General features: G+C 37.2%; 1 protein-coding gene across 5 annotated transcripts in view; it reads left to right on the top strand.

Annotated features, from left to right (window-relative positions):
- Positions 1 to 15,554, top strand: part of LOC140202561 (interleukin-1 receptor-associated kinase 4-like) — a 30,882-nt gene extending 15,328 nt beyond the window's left edge. For 4 of the 5 annotated variants that reach the window (XM_072267553.1, XM_072267554.1, XM_072267555.1 and 1 more), the window contains 8 exons: positions 461 to 621; positions 5,725 to 5,798; positions 5,896 to 6,010; positions 6,127 to 6,236; positions 8,883 to 9,066; positions 12,367 to 12,429; positions 15,163 to 15,321; positions 15,407 to 15,554. In XM_072267553.1, the coding sequence (XP_072123654.1) occupies positions 461 to 621; positions 5,725 to 5,798; positions 5,896 to 6,010; positions 6,127 to 6,236; positions 8,883 to 9,066; positions 12,367 to 12,429; positions 15,163 to 15,321; positions 15,407 to 15,448 (908 nt within the window). In that variant the 3' untranslated portion in view covers positions 15,449 to 15,554. The remainder of the gene's footprint in view (positions 1 to 460; positions 622 to 5,724; positions 5,799 to 5,895; positions 6,011 to 6,126; positions 6,237 to 8,882; positions 9,067 to 12,366; positions 12,430 to 15,162; positions 15,322 to 15,406) is intronic. The other variant, XM_072267557.1, reaches the window with a different exon arrangement.
- The last annotated feature ends 1,140 nt before the right edge of the window (positions 15,555 to 16,694 follow it).

The raw sequence follows: 16,694 nt of genomic DNA, 5'->3' as shown, positions 1-16,694 counted from the left end.
GACCCGCTGGGTTTCCTCTGGGTGCTCTGGTTTCCTCCCACAGTCCAACAACATACCGGTTGGTAGGTTAACTGGTCATTGTTAAATTGTTCCGTGATTAGGCTAGGGATGAAATCAGGGGTTGCTGGGCAGCATGGCCCAAAGAGCAGGAAGAGCGAAAGATGCACTGCATCTCCAAAAACAAATGTAAGTAATTACTGTAGACAAACTATGGTTGAAAATTAATAATGTATTTAAAAAATATCCAATAAATTATACCTATCATTTGGAGAACATTGAATATTAAAATTAATACCATTCATTCACATTTAACAAGGTCAGGTAATTGTAGCAAGTTAAAATAAGATGAAGTAACAAGGCAGGGTCTGGAGAAACAAGGAATTATTGAATCAGATATCTATGTTGGAATTGTCTTATCATTTTGTTGCCTTACTGATATGTTTTATAATTTGTATTTCAGATCTTCAAAGTTTCAGCTATTATGAATTAATGCAGCGGACTAGTAACTTTGATGAGCGTCCAGTTTCATGCGGTGGCAGTAAGATCGGTGAGGGAGGGTTTGGAATTGTTTACAGGGGTCTCATAAACAACAGGATGGTGGCGGTGAAAAAATTGGCAGGAGTGAGTAATATCTTTGAGTGTAATATGTCAATACCTCAACTTTTATTCTCTGTTGAACATTTAATTTTTATCATATATTCCAACTGCAGATTAGTTTATGGCTAACTATTAACTTAAGAAAATTAAATTGTAAGATTCAGAATCGGAATCAGGTTTATTATCATTGGCATGTGATGTGAAATTTGTTAACAGCAGCAGCAGTTCAATGCAATACATAATCTAGCAGACAGAAATAATAATAATAAATTAAATAAAACATAATAAATAAACAAGTAAATCAATTACGTATATTGAATAGATTTTTTAAAATGTGCAAAAAACAGAAGTACTGTATATTAAAAAAGTGAGGTAGTGTCCAAAGTTTCAATGTCCATTTAGGAACTGGATGGCAGAGGGGAAGAAGCTTAAAATCATGAGTGCACATTCCATTTTAGATTTAGTGCTGCTTATCAACATGTTTCTTTTGTTAATAGGAAAAAAGGAAAAAACCTTAAAATTATAATTTAAAAAATAAGGATGTATTTTATTACACATAGAATAGAAAAAGTGTGGAGATGTCTTTATCAAACGGTTATTAATGTTAGGTAAACTGAATTACCAAGGCAAATTAACAGATTTTTAGTAGAAGAACATATCAAGAGATAGCTTTTCAAAGGTGGGTAAATAAAGTTGAGAAATCTAGTTATATAATTAAATGTATATAAGTAAATGATAGAACAGGATTGAATGGCTCTATTTCAATCCAAAGAAGACCAGGAGGTTCTCTATATTTGCCAATTGGTCATTCCATTTAATTGACTCAATTCTGTATTGGACAATTAACTGATCTTAAAAGTATATGAAAATATAAGCTATACAAGCTATCTGTTCTATAAGTGTGCAATTTCAACACAGATGTGAACATTTGAAGTTGCTTGTGCTAAGAAATGTATTTGTCGTTGTCTGGTTCCTCTTCAACTTCTGTGTGGGAGGTTTTTACTTTTAATACTTCTCAATGAGATTTATACTTTTTTTCTAGGATTTTTCCAGAATGTTCTCCTGTGACCTGGACTGTCAGATTCTAAGATGTTATGCATTTGTGCAGCAGATTTGGTGTGATATAATTTGGCTAATATTCCAGATTACATGACCATAATACAACTTTTGGGTGTAAACTCCACTTTTAAATCCTGGAAACAGCCAGTGCTTTAGCATAAAAAATGTTAATGCACAACCCTTTTTATAATATTGCAGGTAGTTATGTGAAAGGCTGGTTGCTTTGCTATTGCAAGTTTATTAAAAATAAAAGGAGTGTTGTCAAAGAATGGGGAGAAAAGGTCAATAAGTTCTGCAAATAACAGTAGATACAGTAAATTCTCATGGGAAAAAAGTGCATTCATCATCTTTACTTCAGTAATTTACATTTGAATTATGTACTTGAATTACCACCATTACTGTCATGCAACTGAAAGTCAACTAGATAAACAGTAACTGTCCTTTTCGATGGCCACTTTTTGCCTTTGACATAAAATAAATAATAATTAGTGTAAAGTTCATATGGTGTTCAAGTTAATTAACATAACAACATTAATATCAACATTTATTAAATCCAAATGGAGAGATTCATTGTTGAAAACAAAAGTATGGATTTTATTTTAAAAACAAAGACCCTGTGTGTAAACAAATAAATCTTGTGGGTTAGATGTAAACTGGGCCTGGTCATTTGATGTTAAATTTCAAAATGATTGTTCTTGAGAAAACAGAAGGATATCTTAATGGCAAAGATCTAATTTTATCTGAATTTTAGCTGATTAGAGAATAATGATGAATGCAAATACACTAAGTCAGATCTGTGAATAACTTAATAAAATGTACTTATTTGGTAAATTTATTTTTCTCCCCACAGCAGAACATTTTATTTCATCTTGATTTTTTTGGGGTGCATTTTCATATATACTGATGTAAGACCATGAAGATTCCTAATCGGATTCACTTATATACCTTTGCTTGTGGGTCAGAAAACAGAACTCTGCACATACGTGAAAGGTAGTAAAGATGAAATTCAACATCTGGACAAAATTAGTAAAGAAGTATTTGGGGGAGAAAAAAACCAGCAAACCAAAAAAAAAAGCAAATCAGGGAAAGAATCTTAATGCACTACAAGACATGTCTTACATCTTTAGAACAAGCTGTTTAGAATTTGGCCACCTGCAATATTTGAAATGCACCTGCCAGTTTCTGCTCTGTATGGTCTCACAAGCAGCAATCTGATAATGACTAGATGCTGTCCACCTTAAACTATCCAAGAAAATGGAAGGAAGAATCTCCATGCATAATGTAAAAACATAGACATTATGAAAGCAAATATAAAGCATACTATATAAAATTTAGTTAGTTGTTTATGCAGAATAACTCAAGAACACAAGAAAATAAGAGCAGGAGTAGGCTACCAGTCCCTTTAGCATATCCCTGCACAAAACTGCAAGCACCACACTATAGAACTTATGGTCAGCGAAGACTATTCCAAATTCTGTCCCAACGCCAAAAACGCAGCATGAATCAACAAAAAGTCGCTACCTGCCTCAGGCTGCTCCTGGCTGCGGTGCTTCTAATCTCACAGAAATGTCTGAATGGTGATGTTGTTTAGTATAAATAATCTTTTGTTGATAGAATATAGTGGCAAGCTCTAACAAACCAAATGCCGCTGCTGGCATCCTGGCCCGGGTGGGTATCCTTGTATGCCGTGCCCTCTGATTAATCCAATCATAATGTTCCAAAAAGTCGAAGAGTTGTATGCGAACTTTTATTAGCAACTAGCAAAACATACAATCTTGAAATGATACAATTTAAATGTAATTAAGCGCTCAACAAAAGACATGGCACCCAGCAATCCCCAGAACCAAACTACCCAGAACAAAGCAGGAGTACATAAATTATTCCCTTCGCTTTTACCACGCCCACACTCACTTGATGAACTACCATAATAAACATAAAACACACAACACAGAATACAATGCATATAGAAAACAGATGCATGGCTCCTACACTGCCCTTAATATGAACATGGCTGTATTATGCCAGCCTCAACTCCTTCTCTATGTCAGTTCTCCATATCCCTCAATTCTTCAAGCTTTCATTTATCCATCTGTATCTTAAATAATGATTTGGCCTCCACCATCCTTGTAGTCAGATATTTCTAGTCATACACTACCCTCAAAGAAGGAAATTCTATTCACCTCAATTTTAAATGACAGGCCATTACTTAGCAGTTACAGTGCCTACAAAAAGTATTCATGTTTACATATTCATATTCATGTGGAAGTACTCATGTTTTATTGTTTTACAACATTGAATCACAGTGGATTGAATTTGACTTTTTGATACTGATCAACAGAAAAGACTTGTGTCAGAGTGAAGATAAATTTCTACAAATTAGTCTAAATTTATTACAATTATTAAACACAAAATAATTGATTGCATAATTACTCACCTCCTTCAAGTCAGTATGTAGTAAATGCACCTTTGGAAGCAATTACAGCCTTTAGTCTGTGTGGATAGGTCTCTATCAGCTTTGCACATCTGAACACTGCAATGTTTCCCCATTCTTCTGTACAAACCTGCTCAAGCTCTGTCAGATTGCATGGGGATTGTGAGTGAACAGTACTTTTCAAGTCCAGCCACAAAATCTCAATTGGATTGAGGTCTGGATTCTGACATGGCCACTCCAGGACATTAACTTTGTTGTTTTAAGCCATTCTGGTATAGCTTTGGCTTCATGCCTTGGGGTCATTATCTTGCCGGAAAACAAATCTTCTCACAAGTCGCAGTTCTCTTGCATCAGGTTTTCCTCCAGGATTTCCCTGTATTTTGCTGCATTCATTTTACCCTCTTATCTTCACAAACCTTCCAGGGCCTGCTGCAGTGAAGCATCCCCACAGCATGATGCAGCCGCCACCATGCTTCACGGTAGGGATAGTGTATTTTTGATGATGTTTGGTGTTTGGCTTATGCCAAACATATTATTTAGTCTGCTGGTCAAATGCTCAATTTTGGTTTCATCAGCCTTCTTCCAGCTGACTTCAGAGTCTCCCATATGCCTCTGGCAAACTCTAGCCAAGATTTCATGTGAGTGTTTTTTTTCAACAGTGGCTTTCTCTTTGCCACTCTCCATAAAACTGTGACTTGGAGGCCTCCCTCACTAGTCCCCTTCCTGCATGGTCACTCAGTTTTTGAGGATGGCCTGCTCTAGTTAGATTTACAGCTGTGCCATATTCTTTCCATTTCTTGATGATTGACTTAACTGCACTCCAAGGGATATTCAGTGACTTGGAAATGTTCTTGTATCTATCTTCTGACTTGTGCTTTTCAATAACCTTTTCATGGAGTTGCTTGGAGTGTTCTTTTGTCTTCAAGGTGTAGTTTTTGCCAGGATACCGACTCACCAGCGGTTGGACCTTCCAGATACAGTTGTACTTTTGCTAAAATCAATTGAAACACATTGACTGCACAGAGGTGATCGCCATTTAGCTAATTATGTGACTTCTAAAACCAATTGGCTGCACCAGTGATGATTTGATGTGTCATATTAAAGAATGTGAATACTTGGGCAATCAATTATTTTGTGTTTTATATTTGTAATTAATTTAGGTCACAAACTCCAGAACTGAGGAAGGGTCTCAGCCCGAAACGTCGATGATACTCTTTTCTATAGATGCTGCTTGGCCTGCTGAGTTCCTCCAGTATTTTGTGTGTGTTGCTAGGATTTCCAGCATCTGCAGATTTTCTCTTGTTTATGTCTGCATTATAGAATTTTTTTGATTATAAGATGTGTCAAGTAAACCGAGTCTGTCTATCATGACTCTCACTTGATTATCCAATATTTAGGATATTAGAAGTGGTAAAACAAAAAAATAAATTATCAAAAGTTACAGAGGTACATCGTTCTGTAATGACATGGGTATATGAATTATGCTGTTTACTGTTAATGAATTAAATTTTCTTCATCAAAAGAGCATGCAATGTCTTTTGATTGTTTTCCCATCTATTTGATGTAGAAAAGATTGTGAAAATTGGTGCTAGAACTTATTTATAAACCAATTATAAACTTGGTCTTTTTTTCCACAGCCATCTCATCACCATAACATCAGTCCTGAAGAGCTAAAGCATCAGTTCCTTCAAGAAGTTAAAACATTAGCAAGGTATAGTATGCTTTTATAATTAACTGTTGATACTCTGATTAATCTGTTAAGTAATTTTTTGAACTTTGACAATAACTCTCATGCAATACATTTGTAGATGTCAACATGAAAACTTGGTCGAGTTACTTGGTTTTTCCAATGATTGGGAACATCCCTGTCTGGTATATGCCTACATGCCCAATGGGTCATTGCTGGACAGATTAGCATGCTTGGTAACCACATTTATCCTCGATAAAAGTTATAAAATAGTGATCTTCATAGTCATTGAAAATACTGATTGATTTACAGTGACCTTCACTTATTGGTCAATATTCTGAAACCTTTCCAGGGAAAGACACCTCCAATTACATGGCACAGAAGGTGCAGCATTGCTTTAGGCACAGCCAATGGGTTAAAATACTTGCATGAAAATAATCATATACACCGCGATGTAAAGAGGTAAAGAATGTCTTTAATATTTCTACTGTTTGTTTGCATTTCCTGTGTTGCATTTATAGTATTTTCTTGTCATTAATGTAAAGATGATTTGGAAAACACTAGCTAGAGAAACTATTGTTATTAGAAGCATTCCAAAACAAAATATATTCACTCATCTTGTTAACCAATATGCAACTGCCAGTGAATTAATCCAAAAAAAACAAAACACTACAGACGCTATTTGAAGTAAAACAGCAAATTCTGGAAATACTGAACAGGTCAGTCAGCATCTATGCAGAGAGAAACAGGGTTAACATTTCAGATCAGTGATCTTTCTAATTAAGTTTATAGTTTTTATTTTTAGCTAATAATATTGCATCTCAGCATTTGTAATTATCAGTTATAATCTAACATCGTTTGTTATATGCTGTGTCATATGACATAGGTGATAATGGTCTTTCCATGACTATGATTGTTCTTGGCAATTTTTTCTACAGAAGTCACTTGCTTTTGCCTTCTTCTGGGCAGTGTCTTTACAAGACTGGTGACCCCAGCCATTATCAAAATTCTTCAGAAATTGTCTGCCTGGTGTCACTGGTCGCATTACCAAGACTTGTGTTATGCACTGGCTGCATATATGACCATCCACCACCTGCTCCCATAGCTTCACGTGACCCTGATTGGAGGGCTAACCATGTGCTACACCTTGCCCAAGGATGATCTGCAGGCTAATGGAGGGAAGGACTGCCTTACACCACCTTTAGTAGAGACACATCCCCACCTTGCCACCCAAAAATCTAACATCATAGAGGTAGAAATGAGTTAGCTTATTATAGGCATATAGTAAGTTGAAACAAACACTTGATTAGGAACAGAGGTTCATCATAGAATGTGGGAGTAAGGATCATGGACCAAAGGTGAAGCAGTTGGTTTGGATGACTGCAACCTGGCAATTTTAGCAGTCAGTAAGGAAGGGAACCACAGATTAGTGTTTTCATTGGGGATATGGTGAGGACATAAGGTAAGATAGCAGATGGTAGTGGTCTGCCATTAAAACAGTGGATCAGGGGATTGGCTGAAAACTGGGAATTAACATGGAGGGCCAGTGCCATGTGATGAGAGCAAGGATGAAATTAAATCACTTCACTGCCATTCAGACTGTTTTGGGCCCAGGGATGTCCAATGATGGGTAATTCTCAAAGGAGCATTGATGGAGAATTATGTAATTCTATGTTTCCTGAACAAGGAAGTTGCCAGGTATTTGCCAGTCAGAATTACAAAGAGATGGCCATTTTTATATTTCATTTGAGAATAAAGAAAAATTAGTTTTGAATTAATAGCCAGGCAGAAGTTAGAAAATTATATTATAATCAAATAAGTGCACCAACATTACTTTGTAACTTAACAGCCAGGCAAATGGAGGACAAAAATAAACTATAGAAGCTGAATTAAATCTCTGCTCAGTGCCCTTCACTCTCAGCCTTCCCTCCAGATGGTGACTCTTGATAGGGAAGGAAATTTTGATTATTGCTAGAAATTATTTCCCTGTTAACATGTGGAGATGTCTGATTGCCTAAAGATGAGAGTGTGAATGCAAGAAGAAAAACATAATGAAAATCAGTAATAAGAAATATTTTACAGTGGTCTTAAATTTGTAATATAGTCATTTCGGCTGTTAACCACACTCTGTTCCTCCCCATCTTTTATACCAATTGGCTTTCCCAAGTTGAGAGCTGCAAGGCATCCTGTTCTCATATTTGCTGCTTAGTATTCTGAATAAACACTGTGTCATACATTTTAAGGGGCTCTATTTTAATGATACCTCCACTGTTGAAAGATCTTTGACCTATCATGCCCTTCAGAGCTGAGTGCTCTACGATGCACAGTCACAAGGGTGAAAAGTGTATTGGAAGCCAGTGGGCATGAACACAATAATCCCACTCTGTCACCATCATGGCAGAATGGAACATACTGCTTGTCTGACAGGAAAACTCCAGACTCCATTAACTTCCCTGTAAGTTTTATACTTTTCATCTCATTCTCATTAGGCATCCACAAACATATTAGTGAAGCTTCGTATGTGGAAGTGAATACAATGTTGACCAACTGCGGATGAAATTCTGACAATTGCACCTGTCGTGCTTTTTTAATCAGATACTGCAAGGAGGCAGACATTATAATCAGCTAAAGAGAATTACACCGCTAACTCCATAGGATAAAGACAGGACAAGACCTGTTGTTAAAGTGCTCTGGTCACCCCAGATAGGCTTTCATTTTACGAGTCTGGATGAAGACCCGATAAATTTACTTCTCTTTCTCCCAAATACCACCTTATCTTGTAGAGTGTTTCCAGCATTTTTTGTTTTTATTTCAGATTTTCAGCACTTTGAATTTGGTGGTTTTCATGTCCATTGGCAAATGCAGGGATCTTCAAACCTGTGTTTCTAATTAATATATATTTCTGAGAATGACTATTTAGTATACTGCATTGAGCACAAAACATGATGGTAAATCAGTTTAACTATTCTAAACACCATATGAACACCATATGTTTTCAAACACCATATGAACACTAGCATACATGTGTAACTACAGAAGCAATAAAACTTGCTTTTCTCAAATAAATTAAAGTTCCTCAAGTTATTCTTTGATCATTTTGTTTTTCAGTGCAAATATCTTGTTGGATGCTTTGTTTGTTCCTAAAATTTCAGACTTTGGACTTGCTCGGGCTGCATCACAATTAACACAGACTGTAATGACTGATAAGGTTGTAGGCACAACAGCATATATGGCTCCAGAGGCTTTACGTGGGGAGATTACACCAAAATCAGATCTTTTTAGCTTTGGAGTGGTAAGTAGTTAAATATTTTCCCTTGATACCTGAATGAATAATTAGGACTACAAATTGGTAAAAACAATACACAAATGCCATCGGAACAGTTGAAGCCAAGAATGTAGCCAATGGGTCTACAAATGTTGCATGTACAAGATCTGTAATCTTATTTTTGTGTTTCTATTTACAATCAAATAACTCTGATCTCATACAATGATGGAGCAGGTGTGAAGAGTTGACTGGCCTAATTCCTCCTAATTTGTATCTCTGTCCGTTTGCTCCTTTTGGTCTCTCATTTTCCAGCTTCTCTTTCATTCTTTGTGTACTTGTAAAATATTTTGGATTTTCTTTTATAGTACAGTATTTTTTCATGCATTTTCCATATTCTAGCCTTTCTGCAGTATTCAGCACTTGCTGCTTGATACAAGCTTCTCTTTTTTGCTTTATCTTCTACACACTTCATCATTCAGACAAGGTTTGGTGGGTTTTCACTTTTACTTTGTGATTTCCTTGAATCTTTCTTCAATATCTCCCATATTTCTGACACTGATTTGACTACAAGTAATTGTTTGCAGTCCAATTAACTTTCACCTTAGTATAAAAAGCCTACAGCTGCAATTGTATCTTCAACCAATATTGACATCCCAGTCCTTCTATATCTAGTTCTCTAACTCGATATTAAACTGTTGTCCTGCCCTCCTTTAAGCCCTATTTCAATTTAGCCTGAGTACGATGCAATCAGCTAACTTATCTATATTTAATTATATACTATTAAGCACAGCAGATTCTTTTTCTATGTTCCATCCTTTAGTTTGCTCCTTTTTCCAAATGCTCTCATTAATTTTCTGGTTTTAATTTCCAACACTGCTTTTCTCTCCTCTGTATCAATACTTAGTTTCTCATTCTTGTTTAAGTCCTCCCAGAAGCACAGCAAAACCACTCACAAGATTATTTACTCCTGGCCATGTTAAAGTGCAACCTGTCTGGACTTTAAAAGGCCCAGTTTTCCCAGAACTAACCCTAATGCACTCCATTCTGCACATCTCTGCAGCTACACCATTTTTTTGTGCCATCCTGTTCATTCTATATTCACTGGCATGAGCATCTAACTGTAATCCAGATATTGCTGCACTCAAGGTTCAGCTTAATCTCTTTTTTTTTAAACTCCTTATCTCCTACACAATCTGAAATCTATTTTTTGTACTCTTGTCAAAATGACTATGAGTCAGTATTCATCTATTCCTTCTAAGATGTTCCATAGCAACTCAATGATATTCTGGATCCTGATACCAGAGAAGCAGTGTACCATTATGAAATTACATCTTCAATGCTAGAAAAGCATTTCTTCTGTCGTAACTATAGAACCCCCAATAACTGTTGTTCACTTGACCTTTCTACTCTATCTCAAACAGCTGAGCCATCCATGGTGTGTTATCATTTTGCTTTGGCTATATTTCCCCAGGGTTGCTGTTTCTTTAGCATTTTGTCTGTTTTTTCACAAGGCCGAGTTGCTAGCTTGATGCTCAATCCAGCACAAATGGAAAGTGTGCAAGGAGCAGGCCAGATTCGAACCTGGGACCACTCGCCTCAAAGTCTGGTGCAGATGTCACTACACCATTTATCTCCACTTCTTTTTACTTAGCCTATTGCTGCTAAGATGTGCAGCCATATTACCCCCAGACTTTACTTTTCCAATACTTTACTGATCTTCATGCTATTTCTAGAAACAATCATGTGTCATTTAGGATATTTTCCCCATTAACCACTGTTCTTCACTTTTTTTTTGAGACCTTGCTAAAATCCTTTATGAACATTCTTTTAGTCTCTTTCCTTTTGACATCCATTTGATTACATAAAATACTGCAATTTATTCTGTAACTTTATTTCTGGCATTTATTAAACATCTTTAAATTGGCAGGTTAAAAGCTATAAAAATTATATTCTTATAAGTTGAATAAAATCAAGAAATCAATATAGTTCTATTTTAAAAACCCAGTATTAAAACCAATTACTAATACTACATTTTCAAAGCATTCACTTTTATTCTTTCAATGGTTGAATGGTTCAATTTAATATCAGAGAATGTTTACAGTATACAACCTGAAATTCTTCCTCTTTGCAGCCATCCACAAAACAGAAAAACCCTCAAAGAATGAATGACAGAAACATCAGAAACATCAGAAGCCCAAAGCCCCCTTCGCCCTCTCATGCACAAGCAGTAGCAAAAGCATCAACCCTCCACCTCCCTCCACTTGCACTAGTAAAAGAACTGACCAGCACTCCTCCCACCATAGGAAAGCCCTCAAAGAGACCTTGATCTAGGGGCCAACAAAAACTACAGTCCGTCCCAACACCTCAGTATCTCAGACAGGCCCTCTCTCACTAGCGAGGGTGAGAGAGAGATTGCTCCTGCAGCAGCGAGAGTGGGACTCGCTGTTTCAATATTGCAATCTCCCGCATTGCAGAAAAAGTCTCCCGTCTCAAGGACCAACAGGCTCTCACTCACCAGAGATGGAGAGGTAGAGAGGATCGCTCGAGTATAGGGGCCTTCTAGTGACAGCAGCGTATACCACCTGCTGTCTCAATGTTTCAGTCACCGCTTCCAGCTGCACCCCAAAGACGCAGGTCTCCCCCCAGGCCACACGTAGAGATAGCGAAACGCCAAGCTGCATGGCGGGTCTGAGAATGAGAACCCACTGCTCATGGAGAGCCGCAGTTTGAGCTGCAGCTATAGATCATGGACTCCGACAGGGCCACAGCCACCTTGAAAGGAAAAGGAAGACATGAGAAAGAAGAATAAGCTGTGTCACAGACGAAGTGGAAGAAGTCACCTAGGTCTGCAGGACGTCTGGCATCATCATTTCAAACATTTTTCGTAGAGTTCGTACAGTCTACAAATCGAACTGACATCTTACATTATCCTTTTAAAAATTGAAGTTATAAATATTACATTAATCAGAATTAGGTCTAATATCACTGGAATATGTCATGAAATTTGTTAACATTAATGTTAGTGTAAAAAGATGAATACAAAATGAATAGGACTTCAAATAATTGCACTATTGTGACAAATAATAAAATAATAAATGTATTTATTATTTGATAATAATAAAATAAATCAGGTGCATATTACAGAGGAATACTGACATTAAGATGATCTGATTTCCCCCCACTGAGTTTCCCATTTTCCTCTGCAATTCCCATAAAGCAATCCAGCAAGACTAGACAAAACAATATCAACAAATGTTGTAGACTTAGCATATTACTAGGCATGTTGTGAAAAATAAATAACTGTACGTTTTTCCTCTTTGCATTTAGGTCTTACTGGAAATAATAACAGGACTTAAAGCAGTCGATGAGCATCGTGAACCACAACTGTTGGTAATACAATATTTCAACTTCACAGTTTCAGAACTAATGTTTTAGGCCTATGTCTAGCTCATTGTGAAGAAAATTGGTTTTTCCCCCTTTTGGAATGGCACGGTGACACTGCAGTTAGTGCAACTGTCACACAGCCGTACAGCTTGGGTTCAATTCTGATCTCTGGTGTTGTCTATTTGAGTTTGCATATTCTCCCTGTTCCTGCATAGGCTTACCCCATATGTTCCAGGTTTCTCCCACTTTCCAAGATCTCCTGATTATGAGACCAGAAAGCTTGGCTGATGTCCAGTGCCTATAAAAAGTGCTCACCACCCTCACCCGGCTTGGAAATTTTCATGTTTTATTGTTTCACAACATTGAATCGTAGTGGATTTAATTTGGCTTTTTTGACATTGATCAACAGAAAAAGCCTTTTGTGACAAAGTAAAAATGGATCTCAACAAAGTGATCTAAATTACTTACCAATATTAACCACAGAACAATTGATTGCATAAGTATTCATACCACCCCCCCCCCACCTTTGAATGACACACCAAATTACCACTGGTGCAGTCAATTGGTTTTAGAAGTCACATAATTAAATGGGGATCACAGTGTGCAGTCAAGGTTTTTCAATTGATTGTAGTGAAAATACACCTGTATCTGGAAGGTCCAACTGCTGGTGAGTCAGTATCCTGAGAAAAACCACACCACGAAGATAAAAGAACAATCCTAGCAACTCCACGAAAGGGTTATTGAAAAGCACAAGTCAGGAGATAGATACAAGAAAATTTCGAAATTACTTCAAATCACTCAGGTTGGAGGAACATCACCTTATATTCCGTCTGGGTGGCCTCCAACCTGATGGCATGAACATTGACTTCTCTAACTTCCGCTAATGCCCCACCTCCCCCTCGTACCCCATCCGTTATTTATTTTTATACACACATTCTTTCTCTCACTCTCCTTTTTCTCCCTCTGTCCCTCTGACTATACCCCTTGCCCATCCTCTGGGTCCCCCCCCCACCCCCACCTTTTGCCTTCTCCCTGGGCCTCCTGTCCCATGATCCTGTCATATCCCCTTTGCCAATCACCTGTCCAGCTCTTGGCTCCATCCCTCCCCCTCCTGTCTTCTCCTATCATTTTGGATCTCCCCCTCCCCCTCCCACTTTCAAATCTCTTGCTAACTCTTCCTTCAGTTAGTCCTGACGAAGGGTCTCGGCCTGAAACATCGACTGTACCTCTTCCTAGAGATGCTGCCTGGCCTGCTGAGTTCACCAGCAACTTCGATGTGTGTTGCTTGAATTTCCAGCATCTGCAGAATTCCTGTTGTTTAAATCACTGAATATCCTTTGGAGTACAGTAAAGTCAAAAATAAAGAAATGGAAAGAATACGGCACAGATGTAAATCTGTCTAGAGCAGGCAATCCTCAAAAACTGAATGACCATGCAAGAAGGGGAAGCCACCAAGAGACACTTGACAACTGTGGCAGAGATGGGAGAGTCTGTGCTTGCAACAACTGTTGCCCAGGTGCTTCACCAGTCGCAGCTTTATGGGAGTGTGGCAAAGAGAAAGCCACTGTTGAAAAAAACTCACATGAAATCTCAGCTAGAGTTTGCCAGAAAGCAAGTGGGAGACTTTGCTATAGTCTGATAAAAACCAAAATTGAGTGTTTTGGCCATCAGGCTAAACGTTATATTTGGTGTAAGCAAATCATTGCGCATCATCAAAAACGTACCATCCCAACCATGAGGCAAGGTGGTGGTTGCATCATGCTGTGGGGATGCTTCACTGCAGCAGCCCCTGGAAAGCTTGTGAAGATAGAAGGTAAAATGTTTAAAGGAAAATACAGGGAAATCCTGAAGGAAAACCTGATGCAGTCTGCAAGAGAACTACGACTTGGAAGAATGTTTTTTTTTGCAGCAAGACAATGACTGCAAGCATAAAGCCAAAGCTACACAGGAATGACTTAAAACCAACAAAGTTAATATCCTGGAGTGGCCAAGTCAGAGTCCAGACCTCAATCCAACTGGGAATTTGTGGCTGGGCTTGAAAAGGGCTGTTCACTCATGATCCCCACGCAAACTGACAGAGCTTGAGCAGTTTTTTTAAAGAAGAATGGGGAAAATTGCAGTGTTCAGATATGCAAAGCTGATAGAGACCTACCCAGATAGACTGAAAGGTGCATCTACTAAATACTGATTTGAAGGGGGTGAATACTTGTGTAATCAATTATTTTGTATTATATATTTGTAATTAATTTAGATCAGTTTGTAGAAATCTGTTTTCACTTTGACACAAAATGTCTTTTTCTGTTGATCAATGTCAAAAAAAGCCAAATTAGATCCACTGTGATTCAATGTTGTTAAACAATAAAACATGAAAACTTACAAGGGAGGTGAATACTTTCTATAGGCATTGTAAATTACCCCTGTAGGTGGCTGGTGTATGAATTGTTAATAGTTATCTCTGAGAGAACAAGTTGCAGGGAAATTAATTGGAGAGATGGGAATAGGCAGAGTCTCAGTGAATCTATGGGGCCTCCTTCTGTACCAGAAGGATATATAAACTTTAGTTCCTAACATTGTTGTGAATACAACTTATGATGTTGTGAGGTACTAACATGGTGAAATGGGATATTTGCAGAATTGTGTTAAATAATGAATAAAATATAAATCAAGTGATCATTGTGTTATGTTGAATTAAAGTTAATATTCACATTTATTAGTTTCACTTTCTCTTTAATCCTAAAGCTTGATATCAAGGAGGAAATAGATGAAGAAGAAAAGACAGTTGAAGATTATGTTGACAAAAAAATGCATGACTGGAACTCTGTGTCAATTAAGAAAATGTATTTAACAGCAAGGCAGTGCTTAAATGAAAAAAAGAACAAGAGACCGAATATTACAGAGGTATGTAGCTATAATGTACCTTCCAATTAAAGGGTTCATAGCCATTTTAAAAATTAAATGTAAAATTATTTTAATGCTTTTGCAGGTATATAATTCATTGAAAGAGACTTCAGTTACTTCACAATGAGCCGGAATTGTCTTCCTGGTTACAAGAGAAGTATTATTCGGGACACAGTGTAAACTTTGCAATTTGATATATCCAGAGTATCCTTGAATAAACCTTTTATTTCTTATGTGTCTGCATATTGTATATACCGTATATTCAGAATAATAATTCTCATGTACACTATCTATATTACTATAAATGGTGCGGTTTATCAATTTTAGTTATTAACAAAGGAGGATAAACTATACAATGCATTCTCTTTCACCCCAATTTCATTTTTCTATACTGATCCTGTTGCCAAAGAAATATATGTTAATTCTTATAAAAAATGGATTTAGTTTTTTCAACAAGATTACATTAAAGTATTATTTTATATGTTATGAATCATAACATTATCTGAACATATCTATATTGTCATTTATGGATTGCTAACCTCAAAGCCAGAAGTGAACATATTACTTCAGTTGCCTGGTAGTGATGACTATGGGGCAGCCAACTGCTGGAAGATGGAAGTGATGGCATAGACATACTGGGTCAAAGTTTCTGTTTCCATTCTGTATAGTTCCATAACAGGAAAACCAGCCAGATTTTACATCTACCTGGAAATCTATTTGAGGCATCCTGATCTATAGGGTTAATGATAAAGTGATAGAAAGTGGAATTATGCTGTCAAATCTTTACTGAGTGAAATGGAGACAGATGCCCAAGTACACGCCAGGTTGGAAACCCCTGCTCTAGGGACTTTTATCTCTCATCTCTGTTGATCTCTAGTTAGGTAGTGTTTGTTTGTTTAGTCAATGATTGAGATAACCAATATCCCCCGGGATCAATAAAGTATGACTATGACTATGACTATACAGTGTGGGATAGACCCTTCCAGCCAATTGAGCTTCACCACCTGGCAGTACCCCAATTTAATCCTAGCCTAATCACAGGACAGTTTATAATGACCAATTAACCTATCAGCCAGTACGTTTTTGGACTGTGGGAGGAAACCCACGCAGTCATGGGGAGAATATACAAACTCTTTACAGACAGTGGCGGGAATTAAACTCCCGTTACCTGTACTGTAAAGCATCATGCTAACCATTATGCTACCTTGCCACCCATATTTTAAGAGACATGTTTGTCACTGATAAAAACAAAATACATTTAATTTCAATTTATGTCGGTATTTGTAGAATCTGGTACCATCAATAGATGCATTTTTGACACACACACACACATGGTACTGAAGCATCCCTTGTCATTCAATGTTGTGGTCTTT

Source organism: Mobula birostris, chromosome 9 (assembly GCF_030028105.1).
Source record: "Mobula birostris isolate sMobBir1 chromosome 9, sMobBir1.hap1, whole genome shotgun sequence".
Taxonomy (NCBI): Eukaryota; Metazoa; Chordata; class Chondrichthyes; order Myliobatiformes; family Myliobatidae; genus Mobula; species Mobula birostris.
The sequence above is the reverse complement of the archived record's forward strand: the minus strand, read 5'-3'. Positions and strand labels throughout refer to the sequence as shown.